This window comes from Triticum urartu, chromosome 4A, assembly GCF_056163025.1.
Source record: "Triticum urartu cultivar PI428250 chromosome 4A, HENAU_Tu73, whole genome shotgun sequence".
Classification (NCBI taxonomy): domain Eukaryota; kingdom Viridiplantae; phylum Streptophyta; class Magnoliopsida; order Poales; family Poaceae; genus Triticum; species Triticum urartu.
This window is the reverse complement of record NC_141876.1, coordinates 302,153,190-302,180,661: the sequence shown is the minus strand read 5'-3', so window position 1 is coordinate 302,180,661 and position 27,472 is coordinate 302,153,190. Positions and strand designations below refer to the sequence as shown.

Below are 27,472 nucleotides of genomic sequence, written 5' to 3'. Positions count from 1 at the left end.
TTGCAAACGCCCACACTTATGGGTGTTATCATTTGAGGAAAAAAAACTGTGTACTTGTTATTGTTGGGAAAACTGTGTACTTGCTGCCCTACAAAGGTCAAGTGGGAAACAAGATAATCTCTCCTACTAAACTTTGTACGTCGCCCGCCAACAAAAACCATATGACGGCCGATGATGGACTCGAGCTGGAAAAGGGATGATCATAGAGGAGCAGCCACCTGCTGCCGCAACGGCGTGAGAAGCCTTGCAAGAGGTAGAGGCACGTGTGCTTTTATCAACGTGCCATTTTCCATGTACTCCTGCAGGTAAGATTGATTGCGCCAGGTCATAAAAATCTCAAAGTTTGCGTCCTCCTTTTTTGTAGTTTATGAAATTTACATGCTGGGTTTGGATTGACTTCATAGCGGGGTACTCCGTATTTAAAAAAATGAGTTGATGTTTTGCTTTCAATGAGCAAACAGGACACTCACCGTTTTCTCAACCATTCCAACCTTATGTATGTCATTTAACAGATCTCCTTTGTCATACGGAACAAAAGCTTCTATGGGCACCAGTGAGTCCTGCACAAGACACATACATAGGCGTGATTCACCTCAGATAAATTAAAGATGCACCACATGCCTCAAAAGTCCAGAACCGAAACAGCTCATACTTTCAACTTTGCTTGGATTGCATTGCAGAACTCTTCCAAACCATCACCATTCATGGCGGATATGCAGATTATCCCTTGTTTCTCGGCTTCCTCCTTCACTCTCAATGGGTTATCGGTATTGTCAATCTGCATGCCATACAACTTACTTCGGTCAATTCAGAAACATATTAATTAACAGCAATTCAAAATACTATTTATCCAGATCTTAGGTATTTACTAATTTAATTATCAATGTCTTGGTGCACCAAAATAACATTTTATAGGGAAACGAGTGGGAGGATGACTAGCAGCAGCTGCCATTGACTGCAGGGTGTGACAACATCAGAGATATGGCGTGCTCGAGTAGCAACACGACTGGCGACGAACAGGATATGCGATGGCGGGTTTCCTTCGCCGCCGATCTCATCACACGCACAGTCTCCTTCTCCGACGGCGTGCTCACGCTACGGCGAGACGCTCTCCGCCTTGTTCTCTCGGACAGGCGCGGAGTTACGGTGGACGCACGGTTTCTCCGTTCGGGGGAAATCGTCGACATCGGCGAGATTGTTTCCTTCCCGTGTCATTTCGCGAAGATTCGAGATCGACTACCGGCGGCGAGCGCTACGCCGACGAAGGAGGCGCGGGGCGAGGGACGTGGCAATGCGGTACACGGGAAGGGCACGGGGCTGCGTGTGCGTGGGCCAAGTCCAGGCGAAACGGACCCAAGCCCCACTCACCGCCCGCCAATGGCGGATGCAAGCCACGTGGGAGCTGATCCGGCCATCCATCCCCATCGGCAGGTGGGAAACACTGGTATAAAGCCCCCGCCTCGCCCGATCCTTGACCTAGAGGATTCACTCTCCCACTTCTGGGGGGCGGAGAAAAACCCTAGATCGAGAAATTCGGAGTCGTTCGAGTGGTGGAAGGGCAAGGTCGGAGGGGATCCCAGATCCTTTGCGGAGGTCGCGACCGCTAAGGTACCACCTCCCATGGCGACCGAGGTGGGGCGTGGGAACCGTGGAGGGGGCGGAGCGGGACATGCGAACCGCGGAGGAGGGCGGCAACCTGGCCGTGGCAACGGTCGCGGAGGCGACCGCAGCAAGTTCTCATGGAAGCGGGACGAGGGAAGCGGCCACACCAACTCTACATCCTCCACAATCGCGCCGGCCTCGGAGGGCGCCTCGCGGTGGGACGAGGCGGCGGCGCCCAAGCATCGCGACCAAGACGGCGGGATCTAGGTGCAGAAGGCCAAGGAATAGTCCGAATCTGGCGGCATCTCCACCGGGCATCAATCTGCTTCACCTCGGCGCCACATACAGGGAATACAAAACCCTGCTCAGGTGCCTCCGTCCAAAAAATCCATTGCCTGCCCCATTTGCAAGTCTTATGAACATCCTCCTATTCGATGCCCTCAAGCATATTGTGAAAGATGCGGCAAATTAGGACACCTTGCTTATGTTTGTACTGAATTTCTGCCATGGGAATGTGTGGCACCGATGTGTGCGTTCCAGGGCAAAGGGCAAGGGTTTTACTATATTCATGACGCTTGCTCCGCCAACCAGCTTAAAGAGAGGGCTAATAACATTGTGGTCACGATTGTAGAGGGAGAAACATCTACTAGACAAATGGAACTTGATTTATCTGCTTACTTAGCTACTGATTGGCGCTGTTCAGCTCATGCAATAGGACCAGGAACCTTTGTAGTGCGCTTTCCTAATCCTCGAGCAGTGGCCCAAATTTGCTATGTGGGGAAAATCACTCTTAAAACTAGCGGGGCTGTTATTCATGTTACTAAATGGTCATCTGCTGTTGGGGCTAAAGGGGTTATGGAAATAGCTTGGGTCAAAATTAGCAATATCCCTCTGGACAAAAGGAGTAATAGGAATCTGGCTTATGTTGCCTCGCTGGTGGGTGTTCCTTTGGAAGTAGATGCTGCTACCTTGCACCGTCCGGCATCTGTCAGGGTCCGGATTGGTTGTAGAAATGTGGAGGAGATTCCTGCAGTCGCAGAGGCTGTGCTTGGTGATCATTTTTATGATTTCTTTTATGAAGTGGATCAGATTCTGGTGAGGGATCCTAATAGAGAGAAAAAAGTTGTTCAAGCTTCCTCTAATCCTGGTGAAAAAAATATGGAGATGAAAAATTCCTTGCTGTCGACTCCTGGAGCTAACCTGGGTAGTTTTTCCACTGGGCTTGGAGGGAAATCTCCCTGCATTCCCCAGGGGGAAAAACAGGACCCTATTCGGGAGTCGCAGGAGAGTGTGGAATCTGATGAGTCACAACACACGACCTTGTTTTTAGATTCCTTCAATCAAGAGACAATGGATGAAAAAGTAAGAGAACAAAATGAAAATTCTGCTGTTATAAGTATGCAAAAAAACAAAAAATCTTACTCTGATATTGTGAAAAAAAATCAGCAGGTTGAGAAGGTGGTTGGGGAGGCCAAGACGGCCAAAAATAATGAATACAGAGTGGAGTTTCCTGATATGGAGGGGGATATTGAAATGATCCCTGCTCCTCCCCCGGTCACTGAAGAAAATCTTCGGTTCAGTCTGAGGAATGCACAGAACAAGATGGAGAGGGTTGACGAAAAGGCCAGGGCAGCTGCAAAAAAGAGAGACATCGAAGGTATTCCTCGAGTCCCCAACTCTTTTGATACGCTATCTAATCCTGAACTTATTCTCAGAGCTGTGAAAATGGGAGTAAACATCCCAGATGCTGATTTTACTAATGTTGATATCATTAGAGAATTAGAAAAATGTAGAAATGTGGAAACTGTTAAGGACAAACAGACTCAACCTGATGTGGGTGGGGGACATTTGGTATTAACTAATGCAAAAGGGGACCAGACTCCTCTTAATATGAACTGGGAGGATAATAGTGATGTGGATAATGATAACTTTGTTGTGGTCCGATCTAGGAAGAAAAGAGAAAGATTAATGTGGTGATAGCTAGACCTTGCACTAGAAGTCAAAAAGGGGGGGCTTCCTTGCAAAATGTTGCCGGTGGATCTACTCTGCTTCCTAGTAGAAACACCAGGCAGGAGGGTGTCAAAAAGAAAAAATGAACGGTATATTTTGGAACTGCAGGGGAGCAGGTAAGAAAGGGATGACTACCTGCTTCGCTGATATAATAAAAGATCATTCCCTGGACTTCCTTGGTATCCAGGAAACTAAGAAGAAGAATTTCACCCCTAAACTCCTTAGAAAAATTGACCCTCTTGATAAGTTCAATTGGAACTGGATCCCTTCGATTGGTAAGTCTGGAGGCATATTGTGTGGGACTAGGAGAGAAACCTTGGAGATTATTTCCTGGTCGGGGGGTGAATTCCTTATGCAGACTACTGTCTTTGATGTGAACCTCAAATGTGTGTGGACCCTAGTGGTGGTATATGGGGCAGCCCAAAAAGAGAGAAAAAATGATTTCCTTGCAGAATTGGCCACGACATGTGCCACGATTAGTAATCCTTATGTGGTTGGTGGTGATTTTAATATCTTACGTGAAAGTGGTGACAAGAATAAAAAATTAACCTACTCCCAATATACAGATAGCTTCAACGCTATCATTCAATCCCTGAACCTTAGAGAGATTCATATGGGAGGGGGAAAATACACCTGGTCCAATAAGCAAAAACACCCTACGCTGGAGAAACTGGACAGAATCCTTATGAACCCTACTTGGGAAGATCTATTCCCTATGGTTACAGTTCGTAAGTTGGTACGAGATGTCTCAGACCACAACCCGTTGTTGCTGTCGACGAACCCTATTAGAAAAAATCCCACCCGGCAGCGCAAATTCAGATTCGAGTTGAGCTGGCTTAAGAATGAGGATTTCTTTAGGACGGCTAAAAAGATTTGGGAAAGACCTGTGCATTCTGATGACCCTATCGATATCCTTAATATCAAGTTGAAACGCCTCAAGAAATATTATAAAGGGTGGGGGGCACATTCCTTTGGGCATGCTAGAAAGAGGAAAAAATGGATTAAGGAGGAGTTGGAAAAAATAGAAAAACAGGAAGAAGAAGGCCCCCTCGACCCGGAATCATATGAGAGGACAACCCTAAATATAGAGCTTAATGAAATCCTTGCATATGAGGAACTTTTTTGGCTGCAACACTCTAATGAGCGTTGGTTACTTAAAGGGGATCAAAACACAGCCTATTTTCATCGAATAGCCAATGGCAGAAAGAGAAAAAACACGATACACTCCTTTACTGATGGAGAAGTTGTTATTGAAGGGACTCAAAATCTCCTTGACCATGCCACTGCCTACTATAAAAATCTTTTTGGACCTGCTAGTGGAAACTTATTTCACCTTGCCCCTGATACTTGGATGGATGAAGAAAAACTTACGGAAGAAGATAACCTGATCCTTACAAGTGAATTTACAGAAGATGAAGTTAAAAAAGCCTTGTTTAGTATGGAAAGTAACAGAGCGCCCGGCCCTGACAATATCCCTGTGGAATTCTATAAACACTGTTGGGGATTTGTTAAAAACGATATTATGCACCTATTCAAAGCGTTCCACAACAATACCTTGGATGTGGCACGCCTGAACTATGGTGTCATAACACTGATCCCTAAGATGAATGGAGCAAAGAAAATACAACAGTACCGCCCAATATGCCTCCTACGATGCCCATACAAACTGATCACGAAAGTTCTGGACAATAGGGTTGCGGTATTTGCTGATAAGCTGATTAGCAAGCACCAGAATGCTTTTATCAAGCATAGAAATATAATGGATGGAATCCTCACGCTACATGAGGTGTTGCATCACACTCATCAAAAGAAAAAATGTGGGATTGTATTAAAATTGGACTTTGAAAAAGCATACGATAAGATAAACTAGGACTTCCTGCTAGAATGTCATCGTAATCGTGGCTTTGGGGCAACCTGGTGTGGATGGATCGAACGAATCCTACATAATGGCACGGTGAGCATTAAACTGAACAATGAAACAGGTGCGTATTTCCAAAGTCACAAGGGGGTCCGGCAAGGCGATCCCCATTCTCCTTTCCTTTTTAACCTGGCTGTAGAGACACTCTCGAAAATGGTTCTTAATGCACAAAAAGAGAAAATGCTGACGGGCTTATCACCTGACTTGATTGAGGGGGGTGTGGCTATCCTGCAATATGCAGATGACACTGTAATATGTTTTGAACATGATAAGGAAGCGGCTGTGAATCTGAAGCTTCTATTGTACCTGTTTGAACTTATGTCAGGACTGAAGATCAATTTTATGAAAAGCGAAATCCTCTGTGTCGGTGGAGATGATAGTACCCTTTCCTTTTATGCTGATCTCTTTAATTGTAGTATTGGACATTTTCCAATGAAATACTTGGGAGTCCTAGTCAGCTTCTCTTCTTTGCGTAGCATAGACTGGGATTTTATGGATGAGAGGTTCCTTAAATGCTGTGAATCCTGGATTGGTAATGCAGCATCTTCGGGTGGGAGGCTCATCCTTCTCAATTCCTCATTAACTAGCATTGTCTTTTACTACATGTCTATGTTCCTTCTTCCTAAAGGGGTGATTGAGAAACTGGATAAACACCGTAAGCGGTTCTTTTGGCAAGAACATGAGGGGCGTAAACGATACCATCTAGTGAGATGGAATAGAATTTGTAGATCCAAAGAGAAAGGGGGACTGGGAGTCAAGGATCTTCATAAACAGAATTTAAGCCTCCTCACCAAGTGGTGGTGGAAGCTGGAAACTAAACAAGGGCTATGGCAGGATGTGATCCGGGCCAAGTACTTTAAGCAAGACACGTTGACCTCTGTCAAAACTAAATTCAATGACTCGCCAATCTGGAAAGCAATCATGAAAACTAAAGATTACTACCTGGCTGGCAGAAAAGTGAATTTACAATCTGGAGATCTTGCTAGACTGTGGGTTGATCCAGTTGGCAATGAACCTCCCCTCCAGTTGCAGTTTCCTATGATTTATGATATTTGCAATGATCAGGATATCACGGTTGCTAAGTTCAGGGAAGGGGTGGAGGAAAAAAACTTTTTTAGAAGGCAACTCCACCCTCCCATGCTTGAGCAATGGAATAATATCAAATCTATAGTGGGGACTTGGCCGATGACTGGCGAAGCCGACCAAGTGGTCTGGACCTTGGGGAAGAAAAGTAGGTTTACTATGAAATCTGTTTATGAATATTTGGAAAGAAATGTGGCGGGGGCAAACTACAAGTGGATATGGAAAGCAAAAATTCCCCTTAAAATTCAAATTTTCCTTTGGCAACTGTTTCAGGACGCTATCCTAACTAGAGATGTGATGAGTAGACGAAAGTGGCTGGGAAATCCTACCTGCTCCTTCTGTGCGGAGAGAGAAACATCCCAGCATCTCTTCTTCACTTGCCCTGTGGCCAGAGTCCTCTGGAGGACTGTAGGCTGTGTACTAGGCACGGATCTGTGTCCAAGTAACATTTGGCAGTACTATTCATGGGCTTACATGTTTTTACCTGATGGGGAGAAATTTTATACCTTTGGTCTAGCAGGTTTATGTTGGGCGATGTGGATTAATCGTAACAGTGTTACCTTTGAGTCTAAACAGATGAGGTCGCCTTTTGATGTGGTTTACTCTACATGTGGTTTTCCTACCTACTGGGCAGGTTTGATGATGGAGCGCGGAGCCAAGATGCTGAGGACCAATGCATCGAACATGATGCGGATCTGTGCAGCGCCGAGGGGAACCTCAAACTGAGAGCTGAAGCGTTTGCTGCTGATAGATAGTTCGTTTGCTCCTGCGTGAGTTAGTGCTTAACTATATCTGGAAAAATAGTCCTTTCGCCCCTGCGTGGGCTCATGGTTTATGTCTGGAGTAACCCTCCTAAAACTTGTTGGAATTCTCCTGGTTAGAGTTAGTCGGCTGGTTTTAGGGTGTCGTTGGGTTTTCGCCCCATGGTGAGCTGCTCGATGACGAGTGCTCATTGTGGGTTTCCCAGCGGTGCTTTGAGCTCGCTTCCCCTTTCTAGGTCTCCTTTTGAACTCTTAAAACTATTTGTATTTCCGTTATGCTAAGTAATGGAAAGGGGTTATGCCTGGCTCGAAAAAAAAATTAGAGCAAACACAAGCTGGAAGCTTAAAATTTGACATGTACTAACACTTGAAATTAGCTTAAAGCGATTAGATTGTCGTCAGTATAGGTCACTCCTAACAACGAACCTTATTCCACACAACCAACTTCGGAACCGAGTCTATATCCAGCTCTTTCAGTACTTTGTCAACAGCACCTATCTGTTGTTGAGCTAATGGATGGCTGGAACACACATGACACAAACACTATGATACCTAAATAGATGCATTGAATTGAATCATAATGATGAGAATATCTTTTGTACTCCCTCCGTCCCAAAATATAAGAACGTTTTTAACACTAGCATAGTGTCAAAAACGTTTTTATATTCCGGGACAGAGGGAGTATTTTAGTTGCACACCTGATATCTGCAAGATGAACAATAATTGATGATTCTGATATCTCCTCCAGTGTTGCTCTAAATGCTGCCACCTGGACAAGCACCAATAGTTAATGCTCAGAAGATCATAAAGGGGAGGAGGGCCACAATAAAGCTTGTTCACGAAGATGATGTCTAGAAAGCATACCAGCATAGTGGGTAGCTTCTGAATGAACCCGACAGTATCTGTTAGGAGGAACTCAGTGCCGCTCTTCATCTGCAAAGTGGTCCATGCACTGATTAGACGTCGTACCTTGCACGGACACTTAAAAGTGTCATATATCTAAGTTTCCTTGAGATGTCAGTTTCTTAGCAACATACCAACACCCTCCGTGTTGTTGGGTCTAGTGTGGCAAATAATTTATCCTCAGCGAGCACATCAGCTCCAGTTAAGCGGTTCAAGAGTGTACTTTTTCCAGCATTTGTATATCCCACCTGATTTTTTTGGAAACTTTATCTATTAATAACTAATAATTAAAAGGACCTTCCTATTAGACTCAACAAAAATTCCATGGTTATACCAGAGAAACAACAGGAATAGGCACCGACCGTCGACGGTTGCGATAAAGCTTTCGATGTTTTCGGACAGACTCCAATTCCTTCCTCAAAGTGCTTATCTACAGAAGATACTTAGGTTCGAAAATCATCAATTCCAGAAAAAGAACAGGAAGTGCAACTAGAGTAAGTATTTCCTCCGTCCGAAAAAGCTTGTCCCTCAAATGGATGTATCTAGCATCATGTTAGTGCTAGATACATCCATTTAAGGGACAAGCTTGGGACAAGCTTTTTCGGACGGAGGAAGTAACAAAATTATATACAAGTTTCTCAGACATTAACACGAGGAACTTGTGCATAACTAGTAAATGGCTACAAATCATCATTTCTTCTACACAACAATGGTGAAAGTGACATGTAATTAACAAATGGGCAATAGGTGGTTACAAAATGATGAAGTCACACATATTACATTGCTCGAACTACTTAATAAACAAGAAATGGAGCATCTCTGGCTATGTTCTGGTTACATATATTGAACTGTATACACACCCTGATACAATTTACATGATAGAGAAGATCTTAACTAGTAAAAGATGAGATCAGATTCCATGGCACAAAAAAAAGGTACAGAATAAGAACATTATTCCTCTATTGAACAATTAAATGTCCTTAAAGCATTGGAGTATTTTGAACCTTGGTGGTTTCGTATTTGGCAGTTCACATATAAATTATCTAACTGTAAGAACAAGAATATTACTTGTGTTCTCAAGATGCGCTTGTCAACTTCAATTTGTTTCTCACCCATACCCTTGACTTGGCCTCCCGACTGCCGCTCAAGGTGAGTCCACAGTTTTGTCAACCTAGGAAGTTGATATTCCATTTGTGCCAGGGTGACCTAAAAAGGAAACATCGGACTTGTGCATCAATTCCAAAGCAAATGAAGTTACTTTCCACTGTAAAGATATCTCAATTAAGTCCGCACATTAAATGTTTATGTAGAAATTTAGTCTGATGATGATACAGAGTTATGCACATAACTTCAGATGTTCACAAATAGCAATATAGTTCCAAATATCATGTCATCAAAACGGTGATGAGCTGGTACAACTTCGTCTTCAAGATAGTATGCCAGAGAAATGTTTTACCTTATGGCAACCTAACAGCCCAGCATACCCCCTCAGCATTCATAAATGTAAAGGGGGCAAGGGACATACACTACTACACCAGTAGTGTATTGAAAAGATCATTTTCCATGTTATCCGAATATTGGTGAGAAGTCATAACCTCAGAAAATATCTTATAGGATCACTTAGTGCAGCAGTCACAGAATACCTTAAAGGACCGCTTAACACCTATTTGTTATGTTTACCTGCAGAGCAGCTTCATGTGTCGCTGCCCTTTGATTAAAAATGTCCAGAATAAGAGCAGTCCGGTCACAGACTCGAACACCTCCACCAAAGGACTTCTCCAAGTTACGCAGCTGTCTGTTTAAAATTGAGCAAATAATCAAGGAATAAACTCTCAGGACAAGATTGTTGAAGTGTATATGTGGATTTCCTAGCCCTTTCCATCAGTTCGGACTTTTGATTACGTTGGCTAGTGCATGAAGCTTAACATGGTATCAGAGCCTAAGGTCTTGAGTTCAAGTCTTAGATTTCGTAATATGTCCAAAAATTGTTGTTGTCCCCTCTCTCTCCATGTATAGGCCTCTTGAGTCGTACCACTTGGTCTATTCACGAGTTGACTTCCCGCGTCACACGTGAGAGGGGTGTTGAAGTGCGTGGATTGGCTAGTGCATGAAGCTTAACAAAGATAACTGGACTTCTCTTTTTTTTTTCTTTGTGTTTAACCTCGGGGCGCAGAAGTGAAGATAAACAGAGGCACTCTAAGGGTATGTTTGGTTCATGCCATAACAATGCCCTACCAAAATTGGCCAACAATTTGCTAATTCCTTGACCATTTATTGGCCCAAAAGTTGGCAAGATTTATGAAAAGAGTGTGAGAAAAGTTGGCGAGATTCCATAGGCAACCAAGATCTTGGCGACCAACCAAGCAAGAGTCGAAGTAACATATCCTACCATAATTTTGGTGGGATAAAATTGGGCAGCAACCAAACATACCGTAAATTGCAAACCGAACAAAAGATAGAGTGGTATTCCCTTCGTTTGGAAATGCAGGGCAGAGTTTGACCGTGCAAAGTTTGAAATCTAACCTTATAATTCTTGTACAGCATTTTTGAATCGTTACAACGTTCAGTCATAAAAGGTACTTTTGAACACAAGTCCAATGATATCAATTGTGTGTAACAAACCCACATATTACTGGATCATAATTGTTAGCCAAAGTTTGATATTCAATAGTCAAAGTACATATCACATTTCCAAACGGAGAGAGTAATATTTTTCTCATTTCAACACAAAAACAGTTCTTTGATTGCAATAGCTTCAGTAGATAAAATAAACACGTTGAGTCTGATGTGAGCTCACCCAGCAGACAACTCATCATCGAAAATTATAGTCTCAATATCAAGGGCCTGAACTGCACTCCTAATTTCAGCAACCTTCCCTGAACCAATATAAGTCCTTGGATTTGGACTTGAAAGCCTGATGAAAAGTAGAAAACATGAGACCTAACTGAGAAAAAAAGATATGTACAACGTGACAAACATCTCTAGCAATAGTCCCTACAGGCTAGATGGGGGCAAAATCTTTTATCCCGATTGGATTTAATTAACCTGACACAAGGACTGGATGCTTGGGAAGGGGGGGGGGGGGCTATTTCGGTGTTTGGATAGTTATTTTTTCCTCCGGCCTCAAAAACTGATTTGGGGGCCTGACTAGGGGCATTGCTGGAGATACTCTGAGGATTAATGCACCCAAAAAGTAGATCTAGATTGTTCATTTGGCAAATGAGCTTACTGGATTTGACAGCAGACTAAAGTTTGTTGTATGTGGTATGTTTTCATTTCCTAAGCTCAAACAATAAGATATAAATATTCGTATTAGATTGTGTAGAAGTACATGCTCTAGCCAATGCAACCAAAAGACCGATCTGATGGAAGAGACTAGGCAGCACATTATACGTCAACACTCCCCCTCACGTGTGGCTCCCTCAGGCCTGAAGGTGGACCGAAAGTGGGCTGCAATTTAATTGCGCCAGCCGGGTCTTGAACTCAAGACCTCTTGACTCTGATACCATGTAGAAGTACATGCTCTAGCCAATGCAACCAAAAGACCGATCTGATGGAAGAGACTAGGCAGCATATTATACGTCAACAGATTGGGGCTGGATTGAACCAATCCAGGCAAACTGTGGTCATATGACAACCAATAATTCAAGATTGCATTTCCTTTTTCTGCAGGCTATTGGTTCTATATGTTGGAGATATTTTGTACCACGTGACATGACAGCCTTGAGCTTGTCTCTCACGTATAGAATCAGGCAGTTGTGGAATCAGAAGTAGTTAGAGATATATTTCATTTATTTTTCTATCTCTCTATCCCTCCATGTATTCCTCCTCACGGTTCAACAACCGTAGCCCTCAATAATACTACGAGACCCAAAGTCTCGATCTATCAATAAATACTACGCGGGCACCCATGTATGGGTGTTGAGACGCTTCCACCAAATCCAACATGGTATCAGAGCTTCCTCTCCCATCACATCGCCGACAAGGGCCCTCCAAGGGTTACCGTGGTGGCGGTGGCCGCCCCAAGTCCAGCGGCAGGGGCTCCAGCAGCGGAGGTAGCAACAACGGCGGTGGCAACAGCGGCTACAACAACAACGGCGGCAGCAGCTACAACAATAGCGGCGCCGGTGGCCACTACAACAACAACCATGGCGGCAGTGGTGGAGGCTGTTGAGTATAATCTACTACTACCATAAAAGAAAGAGAGGGGCAGATCCAAACAATCACATCCATTCATCATCCAAATCTAATGGCTCTTAATCCTTCTGTGTTTAACGCTACCAACCACGCCCTTAATCGATCGCTAACCCACCCTTAATCGATCGCTAACCAGCCACGCCCTTTAAAAAACCTGTACGCACGATCTCTCGCCCCCTCCGCACAACCTCTCGCCCCCTCTTGCTCCTCCCCGCGCCGTCCGCCGCTCGTCGCTCCTTCGCTGCGGGAGCCGCCCACCGTCGCGCCTTTCGCCGCGGGACAGCCGGAGCCGCCGCCGCGGGCGCCACCCTCCTTCCTGCGGGAGTCGCTGCTGACCGTCGCGCCCTTCGCCCTGGGACAGTTGGAGGCCGCCACCCGTCGCGCACCAGGGGAGCCGCCACAGCCCGTCGCCGCGGGACAGCCGGAGCCGCCGCGACCGTCTGCAGCCGCCCGCCATCCTCTCCCGCCTCCCGCTCATCCTCGCCCACCTTCCGCCGCCCGTCGGTCCTCTGCCGCCTCCGCCGCCCTCCTCCCGCCCATCCTCTTCTCCTCCGCCGCGAGCATGAGCAGTCGCCCGCCGGTCCTCCTCTGCTGCCCCAACAAGGTGGGAGAGCGCGAGCATCCCGCCGGCCTTCCTCTGCTGCCACTCGGAAAAACGCGAGCGCGGCCGGGTGGCGGTGTCCTCCTCTGCTGCCGACAACGACCTCATCCAGCCAGTAAGTTTTCTTTACATTGAATTGTGAATTGTTTGAACAGCATGCTTGTGGTTATGTTCCTTCCACACAAGACAATCTGATGCATACATGATCCTTCTGGTTATGATTATTTTAGTGCATAGATGATCCTTCCACACAGCGAACAAAATTAACCACCATTATTCTGGGACAATTGCCGCAGGTGAATTATCATGATCCAACGCCAATGCCACACCCAGCACTAAAAGGGTTAGAGTCTGGTTTATGAGTATTTAAGCTCAATCTGATTTATGAGTATTTAAGCTCTTTGTATGGTTCACAAATTGTTTGCTGTCACTCCAATTACCTTTTCAATGCTCTCAAAATTCTGCACATTCCTTGGGTGGCACGAAAATTACCACCCAGAAGATTCTGAGCTTTCTGATCTAAGATATTTAGGCAATCTCACTCACAATATTTTATATCTACTATTTTTGCCTCCTCCCTAAGAACACCTACTTTATTTATACAGGTTCAGACCATTCCCACTCATCACCATTCCCTGCATCTAAGGTCCATTTTGTCACAGTTTCAGATTTACTAAAACACTTAACAGTTTGATTTACTCAAACATTTATGAATTGAGCTTCTCAATATTACATGACAACTCCGCATGCCTACTCTTAAGATCCCTGTGTAGCATCGTTTTGTCATTGGACTGATTTAGGATTTAAGAATTAAGCTTCTCAATATTACATCACAGCTCCGCATACCTACTCTTAAGATCCCTATGTACCATTGTTTTGTCATTCTACTAATTTAGGATGTTCCCCAATACATGTCACAGATGAGAAATCATCGTCCGTCTGCGTTAGGATCAGCCGAGCGTTCCCCATTTAAAGATCTGAAGAATACGCCTACTCATGATACTTACATATGCTCTAGGAATATATACACAGTATGCATCACACTCTTATAGTGTTGATGTCCTCAATGGTGTCCAAAAATTTCTTTGTAGAATCAAATAAGCAATGAAATATATGAATAAGTTTACAATTTAGCTGTGTACCACAAAGAATTATGGAAACCCGATTTCAGGTGTTTTGGATATGTGTGTTCAGTTCCGTAGGCAATGGTTTACAACTGTGTGTTTTCAGATTTTTCAAATGAATTTAACCCTATGGCTAGAGCATCTTCAATGAAATGCAAACCTGTTCATTTGTCTTTACCATTAATAGTTGAATACTCCTGCTGGAATATTCAGGTCTGCTATTTACGCTTTGTGTGCTATGTTTTGCTCTCACTGTACTTCAATAAGAATATATTATTCAAATTGTTCACCGCGATGTCCTATATTTCTATGCCTGCAGGTGTGCCACCGGGAGAACAATTTCTAGATGCTAAATTGAAATGTATTGTAATATCCAGTGTCTTGCAATGTCACTCTTTCATTATTGAAGGTATGTGTTTCACAACGGAATAGAAAATCCTAAATTTTGTATGTGTGATTGTTCAACAACCACAACCTCTGCACCTCACTGTCAACCACATGCAAGCTTCCTCCTTGCTTTAGGTGAGAGCATTGATTTCATCGCCTTTTTAGCTTGCTCAGGTTGCAAGTTTGATAGGTTTCCCCAACCCAGGTTTGGAACCCCTTTGATTTTGGTTCCTTACTACAACTCTGTACACAATTTTGTTTCTTTGTCACAGTTTGATCGATCCATTCTTAGCTACAAATGCTTATCTACTACCCCTATAAAAGGAAGAGAGGAGGCAGATCCAAATAACCAGAACCGTTTATCTAGCTGATCCAAGGGTCTAAAACATCTCTGTGTTTAAGGCAACAAGCCACTGATCAACCGATCTAATCCCCGTACCGCTCGTCATCATCAAACTAACCGCACGCCACGCCTCAACAAAAATAGAAACTGCCTGCACGCCTTCTGCCCCCGCCGCCCGCCGCTCGCTGCTCCTCCTCTGCCAACGCTCCTTTTCTGCCAGACGAACGGCTGCGCACGGCCAACGTCCCGCCCACCGCTGCTTCCTCACAGATGCGAGCGGATCGCCGCCGCCGCCGGCTGCTCTCCTCTTCTGCCTCACGGATGTGAGCATGGATCACCCCGCCGCTCCTTCGAATCTGCCACACGGACATGAGCGCGGGTCGGCTGCTGCCCCACAGATGCAAGAGCGGGCCGCCACCACCGCCACATTGGGGCCCTCGCCACCACGCGGGCGAACTTTGATCAGGTTTATTTTATCTGAACACCTAACATCAAGCCACCAGTTCGGTGTATCCTCATACTCTATATTTTTTGCAAGAACATGCAAGACGAGGAGCAGCGAAGGAAATCTGGTTCCATGAAACACCATGGATGGGCCTGCTTCATGTTCAGTTTCCAGTGCGGTGTACCTCATACTCATGTGATTTTCCTTTTCGTAAACCATTGCAAAGAGCTTCATATTCAGTTTTCTGTTTGCTGCTTGACTGCTTCAAGTGTGTACAGATTGCACATACCAAGTTTCCTCAACTGTTCACGGACTACGGGGTGTAGGTTTCAAGTGTGTACAGATTGCATGAATCAATTTTGACTTCCGAGAATTCTGAAGCCCGCTACTCAATTTGTAGTTGGCATTTTTTAATGGGTTGTTTGGTTTCTTGAAACAACTACTCTGAACTGAAGCATGCATTTCTAAAGATTGTTTCTGTAATTATTTTCTCGCTACAAATGTACTATCTCCTAGCTTTGCCACTTTGGAGACATTTCATTAAACCGGGCCTTAACCACCTACTATAATCGGAGAGATTTTCAGAAGACTTGCTGATGCATGATTACACTGCTAATTGCTACAGTAGTCACGCAGACGCAGCTTGGTGCATTCTTCTCTTCTTTCCCTTTATATTTTCTTCATCCTTGTGCTTGTAAATTTGTAACTCAAGAGGTCACAAACTTTTGCAATCTGGAGGTATCACTTTCAGACTGGTACATATGCATGTAGCTGTTCATGAAGCATCATTTTACTAAAGTGTCCAATGTATGTTCTCTTATAATCCAGGTGCTTGATCAAGGCTGCGTATGAGCTTATTAACATCGATGGTGTGCTAAATGTGATCATAAGGAACCTGGAAAAGGAGTATGTCTCTTAATGGACATCTTTCTATTTTGCATTGAACTTTGATTAATTATTTTACTGTACATTTTCCAAAATTCAAGGATTGGCTTCTTACTCATTACAAATGGTTCCGGTCTTTATTCTTAGTTTTTACAGTTACATAAAGAACAATGTTCAAATTCACTGACCTGTGCATTGTGACAGTACTTCACTGTATGTTCATTATATATGCATGTAGCAATACTTCCTTTCAATCTATTCATTAGTTCGTAAGCTAGATCGTGTGCCAAGTTGCATTTACTGGACACTTGCTACTCTTTTCCTTGTGCAATTATTCAGTCCTGGTTATATTTTGTGGTATTTCTGAGTTGCATAAATGACTCGAAACATCGGGAGCTACTAAATCTTACCTGTACTGAATTTGTGCTTTTTTGTAATATCAAAATACGGTTCTCCTTCAAAGTATTATTTTTCCTTCTACTGAATATGCTTCTGGAAAAGGATCTCAACAGATCAACCAGAAGGAGAAGAGAGCAGCCAAAGAGAAGTTAAGAACAAGACACATGCTTCAGATTAACTCCTATTCCTGGACCTATATGCTTTTGATGATTGAATTAGATAAAACAAGTATATATTTCTAAAGATTAATGGATTCTAATCGTATGATTTTGACATGCAGCTAAGTTTTCCATATGTCTGACTATTGTGTTGCCGTGCAAATATGCAGAAGGATGGTCTACCTTTTTGGGACTTGGTTTTGTGAATCGATGTGTTATCTTGAGCAAATATCTTACTATTTGTACAATGTTATAATATGAACTTTTACTATTGATATATCATACTGTATGTCGAATGTGTCAATACATATATACTTGCGGCAACTACTAACTGAAATTTATTTTTCACCTACAAAAATATATAGAATCTTCGTCCATGTTTTCATGTCGATACCTGATTTACATGTCCATACAGTTGGGCTGTTCGAGCTAACACTGCAAGGCCTTACAGTGCATCAGGAGCATCTAATAAAGTTTTTAAGTTTGTGCCTAGAACTATTATATCCAGACAAGATACTTGCTTGCAGAACCATCAGAGCTGGACCTTCAAGGTAATTTTACATAATCAGCGGCTGGGCGCCCACAATCATCCATGATTTGCGTCGAAGCGAGATAAGGTTTACTCATGTTCTTATAGTTTGTTTCTCTTTTCTGTTTTGCTTGGTTGATTTTCAGTTATAGAGAAGAGTTAGAGTTGGATGGAGTATCAAACAATGGAATCAAATCATGCATGGAATTGTAAGTCAACCATATAAGCATAGACATGTTTTCAGTTTTCCAATGTATAGTGGAAGTCATTTAAGTCGTTTGAAATATTAATAGAGAGTTTTTTCTATTGATGTTTGCTGTGAACGATGTGAATATATTCCCTTAAAAAAATCGTGTGAATATATTTGGATGGTTTCATCTTCAAATAAGATCTCTATCGTAGCAACAATTTGGAATAAAAGATACTCCCTCTATAAACAAATATAAGACGTTTTAGATCACTAAAATTATATGCTCACACCTATACCAGTCTGAAAACTGAATAAGGATCAATTTTATTTTAGATAAACGTGCATTTGCACGTGTACGATTACTAGTGTATATTAGGAAGTATAGGATAGACTAGGATTTGTTCCTGCCTTGTCTTGTACTCCAAGTTGGTCATTGTACTCCTATATATATATATATATATATATATATATATATATATATATATATATATATATATATAGGTAAATTGTTTGGGGCTCCTAGGTGCCCAGGCACCTAAGCACCATGCAATTAATGCCCCATGTGATTGATCTCTTTCCAAATATTGGTGCATGACATACCTGTCATAAAATGCACGTCATTATAATAGCATACCATTTATTTCCATATATGATATGACATCCTAGTTTCTTTTAAATCTTTATTTATAATATATGCACTATAATACCTTGCGTACAATTTCTTGCTTTTGCCTTGTATTCTTTATCGGAATACAATACTCATAAACATATGATGCACCCATCTTTTTTTGCTATTAAAAATAAAAAATACTTTTATGTATGTAGTAAGAATTTGTCCTATGTACCCATATACCTAACACAAAGAATTTATACACATATAATAATACATCTATGACAGAAACCTAGAAATGATATACCCATGCACGATAAGCGAATTGATATACCTAAGAAATATACGTCCCAAACATAACATACCCCAAGATGATAATTAATGTATGATGATAACCAATATATTTTTTAGTGCGTACTCAAGCCCTCACAAAAAAATGTATATACAAAAATATGCATACTCCGACATGAAATCTTTTTTACATATCATGTACATACCCCGATGTGAAATTTATATGTACGTACCCTGACTTGCCCCGCAAAAAAAAATACCCTGACTTGAAATTTATATGTACATACCCATAACTGTACATACCTTGTCTTAAAATTTACGTGTACATATTCGTAAATATATATATCCAACGTGAAATTTATGTGTAGATACTCATAAATATACTTATCCCTGTGTGAAATTTATATGCACATACACACAAATGTACATAACCTAAAATAAAATTTATGCAATTGCAAAAAAACATAAAATTTATGCGTATATACCTTGACATTATTTTTTTCTCTACATACCCATAAAAATGTACATACCCCAACGTTAAATTAATGTATACATGCACCGGCATATACTTATGTGTACATACTCTGATGAGAAATATATGTGTATATACCTGAACGTAAAATTTGGAAGATTTAATCCATTTATGACTATCTATTAATTTAAACATAAATGGTTGTCATGCATGCATGCACGCTTACCATACTTATTAATTATTGCCATATATAATCACATTAATTATTTACCATATACAAACGTCATACATCAACTCACCATCTAACGGCTACGAGGTAAGGTGCCCAGACACCTAGGTGTCCCAAACTACCATCCTATATATATATATATATATATATATATATATGCCCACAAGGCTTAAGCATGACATCCATCATATTCCGTAACAATCTCTCTCTCCCTTCTAACATGGTATCAGCCTAATCAATCCTAAACCCTAGCCGCCGCCGCTTCCACACCCGCACGCCGCCCCCGGGGCGGTCGACCTCCATGACCGCCGTGTCGAGGGCCGCGCCGCCCGTACCTAGGGTTCGTCCGCCGGTTGTGTTGACCGGCTGCCCAAGAGAGTTGTTTTCCCGAGCCCTTGCTTCGGGGTTTTTCTCTCTCTCCAGTCGCTTTGATCGGCGTTTACTTTTTGGTTTTCCGATCTTAGATCAGTTTGCGTCGCCCGCCGCCGTCGTCGACCCCCGCACCTCTACTCCAACCTTGTGGCGCTAACACCGGCAGCCTTCAGCTGGAACGAGATGCGGCGTCTCAGGGACGCTTGAGGTCCGCGCGTTCGTCCGCATGATGTTCTCCGCCAGCCATCGTCATCCATCGATATCTTCATCATCCATCAAGAATGACTGCATCACAACATCCGAGGCCGGCTGGGCTGCACCCCAGCTGTGGCGGCCGCTCGCGGCGTGGCTGTTCTTTTGCTAGCCCGTCGTTGCATTAGCTCCTCACGGCGTGCATGAGTTGGTTGCTTGCACGTCCCGTGCATGTATGCTTGCATACCTAACACTCTTGTACAGTCGCGTGATGCATGTCCCCGATACCTCGTCGAGTTCGTTCACATCTTCTTGATCTGGCTAGCCATGTCCGGTCTGATCAACCGCATGCGTGCAATTCCATTAGATCCGTGAAGATCATCGCCGAGTTCAGCGCGCCTCTTCACCAATCGAGCAACAGATTGCCGCTGCATCCTTCTGTCGGACTGCAGCGCCGCCGCCCCGTGGTTCTCCTCGCGGCTGCATCGACTCGCGCGTCGCCGTTGCGTCGCCTCTTCGGGGCGTAGTGCCGCGATACGCGGTCCCCGCCGCCGCCCCGAGGCCGTCCCCCGCGGTTGCACCGACCCGCACTCCGCCGCTGCACCGCCCCTTCCGGCTATAGCGCCGTGGCCCGCGGCCCCGTGACCGCCCCAAGGTCTTTCGCCGTCGCCCGGACCTGCCCGCCGCTGTTGCGTCGCCCCTTCGGGCCGTAGCACCGCGGCCCATGGTCCACCGCCGTCCCCGCACGTCGACCTCCCGTGGTATGCGCCGCATCGCCTCCCTTGGCGCGGGAACGCCGCCGTCCGCACCGGTCTTCGTCATGCTGTCAAGTTCCTCGCCTACTTCGAGCACCGCCGCCGCGCTACTAACCTAGCCGCCGCTGCTCTTCTTCGGCAGCCGCCGCTACCCCCTTAACCGCCGCCGCCCGTCCACCTCCTTCGTCTTCGTCCAAGCACCAGCCCGTCGCCAGCGTCGCCGTCATCTACCCCACCACTTCGTCTACTCCAACCACCGTTGGTGACATCGGCCCCCATGCCGATTGGCGCCAGAACCGTCGTCGAGTCTTCTTCTCTGCTGGCCCTCCGACTCCTCGACATGGCGTATGGCTCGTGCAGGTCCCTTGTCTACGCATGCCCGGTGCTGGCAACACCGATATGTGCATTCGTCCACGACGTGTCCCCGGGCCTGGCAAGCCTGGCATGACGCTTCGTCAACTTCGTCTTCGTCCGTCTATGCATGCCCGGTGCTGGCAACACCGACGCGTGCCTTCGTCTATGACGTGTCCCCGGGTTTGGCAAACCCTGCGCGACGCCTCATCAACAACATCTTCTTCCCGGCGCACCACTACTCCGACACCACTGCGCCCATGACTAACTCACTCGGCGCCTCCTTGCGCCCGCGGCTCCACGGCGGGGGGAGGGGGGCGGTATAGCCATGCCGTAAGGCACGAAGAACCCCAAGTATGGGTTGTGCTGCAGTGGGAACTGGTTGCCGCAGCTGCCCTGGTCACCACGCCCCCGTACGCGCCCACGGCCACGGTCACCACCGTCGCCTTGGCGGCTGTTGTAGCCGCGCCCGTGCTGCTGGCCTTGGTTGTGATCAGAGCCGCGGTCGCCGGAGCGGTCGCCACGGTCGTCGGGGCGCGGCGTGAGACCTCCAGCCGAAGATGAGCCACCGTGACCCGAGGAGCCGCTGGAGGGGCCATCGGTGTCGTGGACGGCGAGCACAGTGGCACTCTCCTTAGAGGCGCGCTGGGCCAGATACTCCTCCGCGAATTTGACTCACGAGAAGACTGTCTCGAACGGCGTGAGAGGCACGGTGTCACAGAGAACGACGCGGATGGTGTTGAGGCGCTTGTCGAGGCCGTGGAGAAACTGTGTGGTGAGGTCCACCTTCGTGACGACGTGATCGATGTCGGCAAGGCCGGCGATGAGCAGCTTCATGCGTCACGCGTACTCATCAACCGAGAGGTCCCCTTGCTAGAGGTTGCGGTACTGGTGATTGAGGGTCATGTATTGAGTGGCGCGATTTGCGAGAAAATAGTCTCGGATCCAGTGCCAGAGATCATAGGTTGTGGTGGCACCGGTCACATGGTCAACGATGGCATCGGCAAGGGTGGCATACATGGATAGGGCAACATGGGCATCGAGCTCACGGTATTGGGAGTCCGCGTTGGGTGGAGGGGGGTGCTCAATGAGGTAGGTGACGCCGTAGCGAACGGGAACCATGAGAAAGAAAGATTTCCATTTATGATAGTTGTGATCGGCAGGGTTCAAGAGAAACTTGAAGTGGGCGGTGATGTCGGCGTTGAAGATGAGGTGACGAGTAGTAGGGGCAGGAGGCGGTGGGGACGGCGCCGGCAAGGAGAATAGCGGCGCAAACTAAGAGGTGGTGGCGGCGGCAGTGGTACTAGGGTTGGAGGATTGGGTGCCGAAGATGAATGGGGGGGAAGAGCTGCCGGTGGTATTAGGGTTGGTGTCGGCGGGGGTGCTTGCGGTGGCGGAGAGAGAGCCAAGCGAGGTGGCGGAGCTAGTGGCCGAGGAAGAAGAGGAGTCTGTAGCCATGGCGAGAGGAGCGTGGAGTCTGATACCAAGTTGAATAACTGAATTGCACACCCTATTCGATTACAGAGGGTTGCCCCGAATAGATACATGAAGAGCGCCCGAGATTAGTGGCACGCAGGCCTGGGCGACGGGTGCGTGATACGTCTCCAACGTATCTATAATTTTTTTTATTGTTCCATGCTACTATATTATCTATTTTGGATGTTTTATATGCATTAATATGCTATTTTATATTATTTTTGAGACTAACCTATTAACCTAGAGCCCAATGCGAGTTTCTGTTTTTTCCTTGTTTTTAGCTTCGCGGAGAAGGAATACCAAACGGAGTCCAAACGGAATAAAACCTTCGCAATGATTTTTCTTGGACCAGAAGACACCCAAAAGACTTGGAGATCAAGTCAGAAGAGCCACGAGGCGGCCACAAGGGTGGAGGGCGTGCCTAGGGGGGTAGGGCGCGCCCCCCTACCTTGTGGGCCCCTCAGTGACCCCCTGACCTAGTTCTGCCTCCTATATATTCACATATATTCCCAAACCACCAGAAGCATCCACGAAAACACTTTTCCACCGCCGCGACCTTCTGTTCCCGTGAGATCCCATCTTGGGGCCTTTTCAGGCATCCTGCCGGAGGGAGATACGATCACGTTCTACATCAACTCTATTGCCCTTCTGATGAAGCATGAGTAGTTTACCTCAGATCTACGGGTCCATAGCTAGTAGCTAGATGACTTCTTTTCTCTCTTTGATTCTCAATACCATGTTTTCCTCGATGTTCTTGGAGATCTATCCGATGTAATCTTCTTTTGCGGTGTGTTTGTAGAGATCCGATGAAATTGTGGATTTATGATCAGCTTATCTATGAATATTATTTGAATCTTTTTTGAATTCTTTTTATGCATGATTTGATATCTTTGTAATTGTCTTCGAACTATCAGTTTAGTTTGGCCAACTAGATTGGTTTTTCTTGCAATGGGAGAAGTGCTTAGCTTTGGGTTCAATCTTGCGGTGTCCTCTCCCAGTGACAGTAGGGGCAGCGAGTCACGTATTGATGTGGAGCATCCTACGGTCATCCCCATGGACCTACCATCGTCTCACGAAGTGCCAAGAGGACCTATGACTCGAGCTAGAGCTAGAGCTCTCGAGACCGAGGTGACTTCTCTCCTTAGTGATATTGCATATGATCCCCTAGAGACATGGCTACTACCTAAATCCGAGATGTTGTGCATGATCAGGTACCAAGAGGACCCTCCCGAAGATGCACGTGAAGATGGACAAGCCGCCAAGTCCAAGGATGAAGAGGAACGCCGAAAGGAGAAGAAGGCAGCTCCACGACCCGAACATCCGGCCCCGAGCCCGGACATCCGGCCGCTGGAGACATCAACTACAGCAGCATTCCAGCCGCCAAGCATCTACAGGCCCCGGACATCCGGCCCGGCCCGGAAATCCGGCCCCAACGCCCGGATATCCGGACAAGCTGCATACACAAGACAGATGAAAAGCCCGTCAGCCCGGACATTCGGCTTCTCCCGAAAGCCCGGACATCCGGCCCGACGCCCGGACGTCCGGCCCCGTCTGTCTATGCACAGTAAAGGGCCGAGGCCCATGTACTCTTTCGCCCCTCCCCCCTAGACTATATATACTCTCCTCCTACCTATGTTTTAGGGTTAGCGTTGTGATAGCTCATATTAGAGATAGAGCCTCGCTCATCCACATCGGATCTACTCCACGAGAGAGACCGCGGCCCCTCTACGGAGAAGATCCCCTTGGATTCAAGACCCCCTTTTGGGTGGCCCTCATCAAGACCTCCTTTGGAGAAGAACCGGTTACCGTGTATCGTCCCTTGTTGATCGTGGATCTTGTATCTCCTTTTGTGTTCATGGATCTAGCACATGTGTGATCGTTCTTGTTGATTTGAGTGATTCTCTCGTGTTTCACCTCGTGTTCTTCGTGTTCTTCGCGGGATCCGCTCCTTTCGTGAAAGATCGGCCATCTAGGGTTCCACCCTATATCATCTTGGTATCTAGAGCCACGTTGATCATGATTTCGGAGCCTCCCCGTTGTGTTTTCTAGCCTTGTTTTGTTGATTTTCTTCCTAATTCGAAAATTCCCCACAAAAATAGCCCCAATTTTTTTTTTGTGATTTGTTGGTGTGATGAAGTTTTGTTGGTTTTGATCCGCGGATTTCATGTGTTGTAGGTAGATCTAGCTTTTCGTCATCTTTTCCCCAATTTCCATCCACAAATTCCCCCGAATTTTGCCTGGATTTGACCTCTCCATGCGAAGTTCACCAAGTTCGTCCACGGATCCAGAGCCCGGACATCCTGTCCGACAACCCGGACATCCGACCACCCACGGACATCCGACCATCAAGCCGGGACATCCGGCCCCTGGCAGCATCACTTCCATCCACCGCCCGTTTCCCGTCCAATTTCGCCAAATTTTGTTCCGGTGCCCACATACACTTCCGGATACCACCACCTCTTCCGCATAGCACCGCCATATACTACATACACCACCATCACTTACCACTACCAACTCCAACAATTTTGTCACGTTTGCTTTGAGAATTTGAGTTGCGGTTCCATGTCCTATTGTGTTTCGGCTATTTAGGTACGGTTCGACATCAACATCACCGCCGCTCATCTTCGCCACGGACGCGTCATCGATAACGACCACTCGACCATTTTGACACCATACCGTAAGCAAGAAGCGGTAAACTCATCTTGGTATAGTGATACATCATTCTTGCCATTACATTGCTAGCCATCATAGCCTTACTCTTTCGCGTTGCTTACCCATCGAGACTAGCCTTTGAGTATTGCCGGCAACGTGACTTGTGCACATTAGTGATCATACTTCCCATAGCATACATATATCATTGGTGCATATCTTGGTATCATCTCTTGTGTCACAAGGTTGTCATGGGAAATACTTATCTCTACTTTGCTGCATCACCCTTTCCTCTTCAAGGAAAAAACCAACGCAAACTCAATAAGTAGCAGTTCGATCCTACAATCTAGGACTGTACGTGACACACTAAAAGTACATGCAATGTTACATATTAATTTTTCTATCTCTCTGTCCCTCCATGTATTCTTCCTCACGGTTCAACAACCGTAGCCATCTGTAATCCTACGAGACCCAAAGTCTCGATCTATCAATAAATACTGCGCGGGCACCCATGTATGGGTGTTGAGACGCTTCCACCAAATCCAACACTATAAAGTTGTGCAAGTTAGATATCTGAGCATGCTTGGCGCTTGCTGAAAGAATCCATTGCTACAGTTGTGTCTGATAATATGATTGTGCGACCTGCTTACCAGGTTTGGAACTCCTTTTAGTATTACTATAAGTCTTGTTATGTCTCAGTCGACTGAGGCTTCGTTAAGTCTCAGTCGATGCTATATCCATAAGATCTTACATTGAAATCCGTGCAAAAAAATAATTCAGTTTTTTCTTTTTCTCTCTTGCATGTTATTGTCATTTGACCGAGACTTGGTTAAATCTCAGTCGACTGAGACCTAGCCACATCCTATAATAACTATACTGATCATTCATCAATTTTATTTTTGCACATGAATCGTCAACAATGGACTCGGACTTGTCACGCCAAATATTCTCCGCATGTCCTCAAACACGATGTAGACAAGACAAAGCATGGTTCCTGGTTCCTACATTTGGGTGGCAAACGGAAGGATTTTTAGAAAGAAGAAAAAAAAAAGGCCGTTTGGGGAGTTTTTTTTTTTTGAATGCCTTTATGGCAGGCCGTTTGGGGAGTAAATATAGCTCGTTGTGAATCAGTTACTCCGATATAGCAGGGTCCACCTCAACAACTCAATGAGAATCAGTTAGGAAAAGAGGGGGTCAGGAGCTTACTTTTGATAGGTCGATCCGAGAACCATGAGCCCAGCAGTATCAGCTAACTGCTCAAGCTCCTTGAGCGATTCCTCTATGCTGAAGTTATCTCTTGCGGCCCTCTTGCACTCGACTCCAACTAGGTAGGTCTTCTCTTGAAATATCTGCAGCAAGCTTCCAGTTTCAGTCCTTGGACCACACCATAGATTCAAATAACAAATAGAGTTACTTTCTGGAATGTAAGAAAACAGGGCCATCTCCGGTGAATTCGGTAGCTGCATCTAATTGTCTCATCCTCAATTTCTCACAAGCATCAGCGATTCTTATTTGTGCGGGGGCAATTCATGATCCTAGAGCAGCTAAGCAATACGAAGTCGTCTACCTCTTTGCCGTTGATGAGCTTGAACCGGGCGCGCTCCGCCGTGGCATCCTCTTCCTCCTGCTGCTGTCGTCGCCTGCTCTTCGGCTGCTCCTGGGCCTCCGACGGGCCCACAATATCAGCCTGCCCATCTCTTCCCTCCCGTTCACCGCCGTCTTCTATCTCACCGACACCACTCTCATCCTCGACCTCGGTCTCCGCTGGTGCGGGGGTTGGTGTCTCTAGCAGCCGCTCGTGGAGGGCCCGGACCACCCCGCCGCGGCTATGGCGTGGCTGGGACCAGCGGTAGGAGGCGTGACTCTGACAGCGTGGGCTCGAGGCAGCGGTGGAGGTGGAAGGGAGGGGGGGAGAGGCAGCGGTGAAGGACAAGCAGAAGCAAGCGGCTCTCATGGCGTGACGAGAGGACGCTTCTCTCTAGCTCGTTCTAACGGCCCAGTGGATTGGGTGAGGAAGTTGCGTCCGGTGATAACGTGGACAATTCTCGGCCATTGGATTGGATGCCGCGGGGGACGGTGTACCGTCAAGTTTGACCAAGTCTTGGAAATGTGGCAAAAATCATCATTCACTACAGCTAAGTTGTGTTCCTCTGGTTTTCTTGGCCACGGGTTATACCAAAGTTTTAGGCAAAATTGTTTGCCATGCTTGGTTTTCAGACGGGGGCCAAGCGGATGATGCTTGGTTTTCGGATCGGGGCTGAGCGGATGACCGTCGAGGGGTGATTTTGGATTCTCTCCGATGAGTTTGAGGACAAAGTCGACCCCAACAGTAAAGGTGGTTTGGTTCCTGGTTTGTGTTCTCCCTTTCTTTGGGCCTACGACTACCACGTCGCGGGATACTTGGCCGAGGAGGTTGGGGCGATCCTACAGATCTCGGCTTTCAATCCGGCGCGAGAGGGGCAACGACGAGATGGCATGCAAGGATTTTAAGAGGCCATGGTGGGTGACTTGGTGTGCGGGGTTGTCGCTCGACGCTCTTC

General features: G+C 45.9%; 1 protein-coding gene across 4 annotated transcripts; it reads right to left on the bottom strand.

Annotated features, from left to right (window-relative positions):
• LOC125551495 (GTP-binding protein, HflX) lies at positions 1-26,938 on the bottom strand. 4 transcript variants are annotated; one of them, XR_007302738.2, is made up of 14 exons: positions 26,500-26,938; positions 26,139-26,281; positions 11,075-11,191; positions 9,958-10,072; positions 9,346-9,483; positions 8,612-8,707; positions 8,412-8,525; positions 8,239-8,307; positions 8,073-8,143; positions 7,801-7,894; positions 2,803-2,936; positions 653-778; positions 471-560; positions 1-299 (listed from the first exon to the last, which is right to left on the bottom strand). XR_007302738.2 is itself a non-coding variant. In XM_048714753.2 (13 exons), the coding sequence occupies exons 1-13, from the start codon at positions 26,884-26,886 to the stop codon at positions 201-203; spliced, it is 1,659 nt and encodes a 552-aa protein (XP_048570710.2). In that variant the 5' UTR covers positions 26,887-26,937; the 3' UTR covers positions 1-200. The 4 variants fall into 4 exon arrangements, 3 of the variants coding, with proteins under 3 accessions (XP_048570710.2, XP_048570709.2, XP_048570711.2); XM_048714753.2 differs by lacking the exon at positions 2,803-2,936 and having other exon boundaries at positions 26,500-26,937; XM_048714752.2 differs by lacking the exon at positions 7,801-7,894 and having other exon boundaries at positions 2,803-2,899; positions 26,500-26,937.
• Between the last annotated feature and the right edge of the window lie 534 nt (positions 26,939-27,472).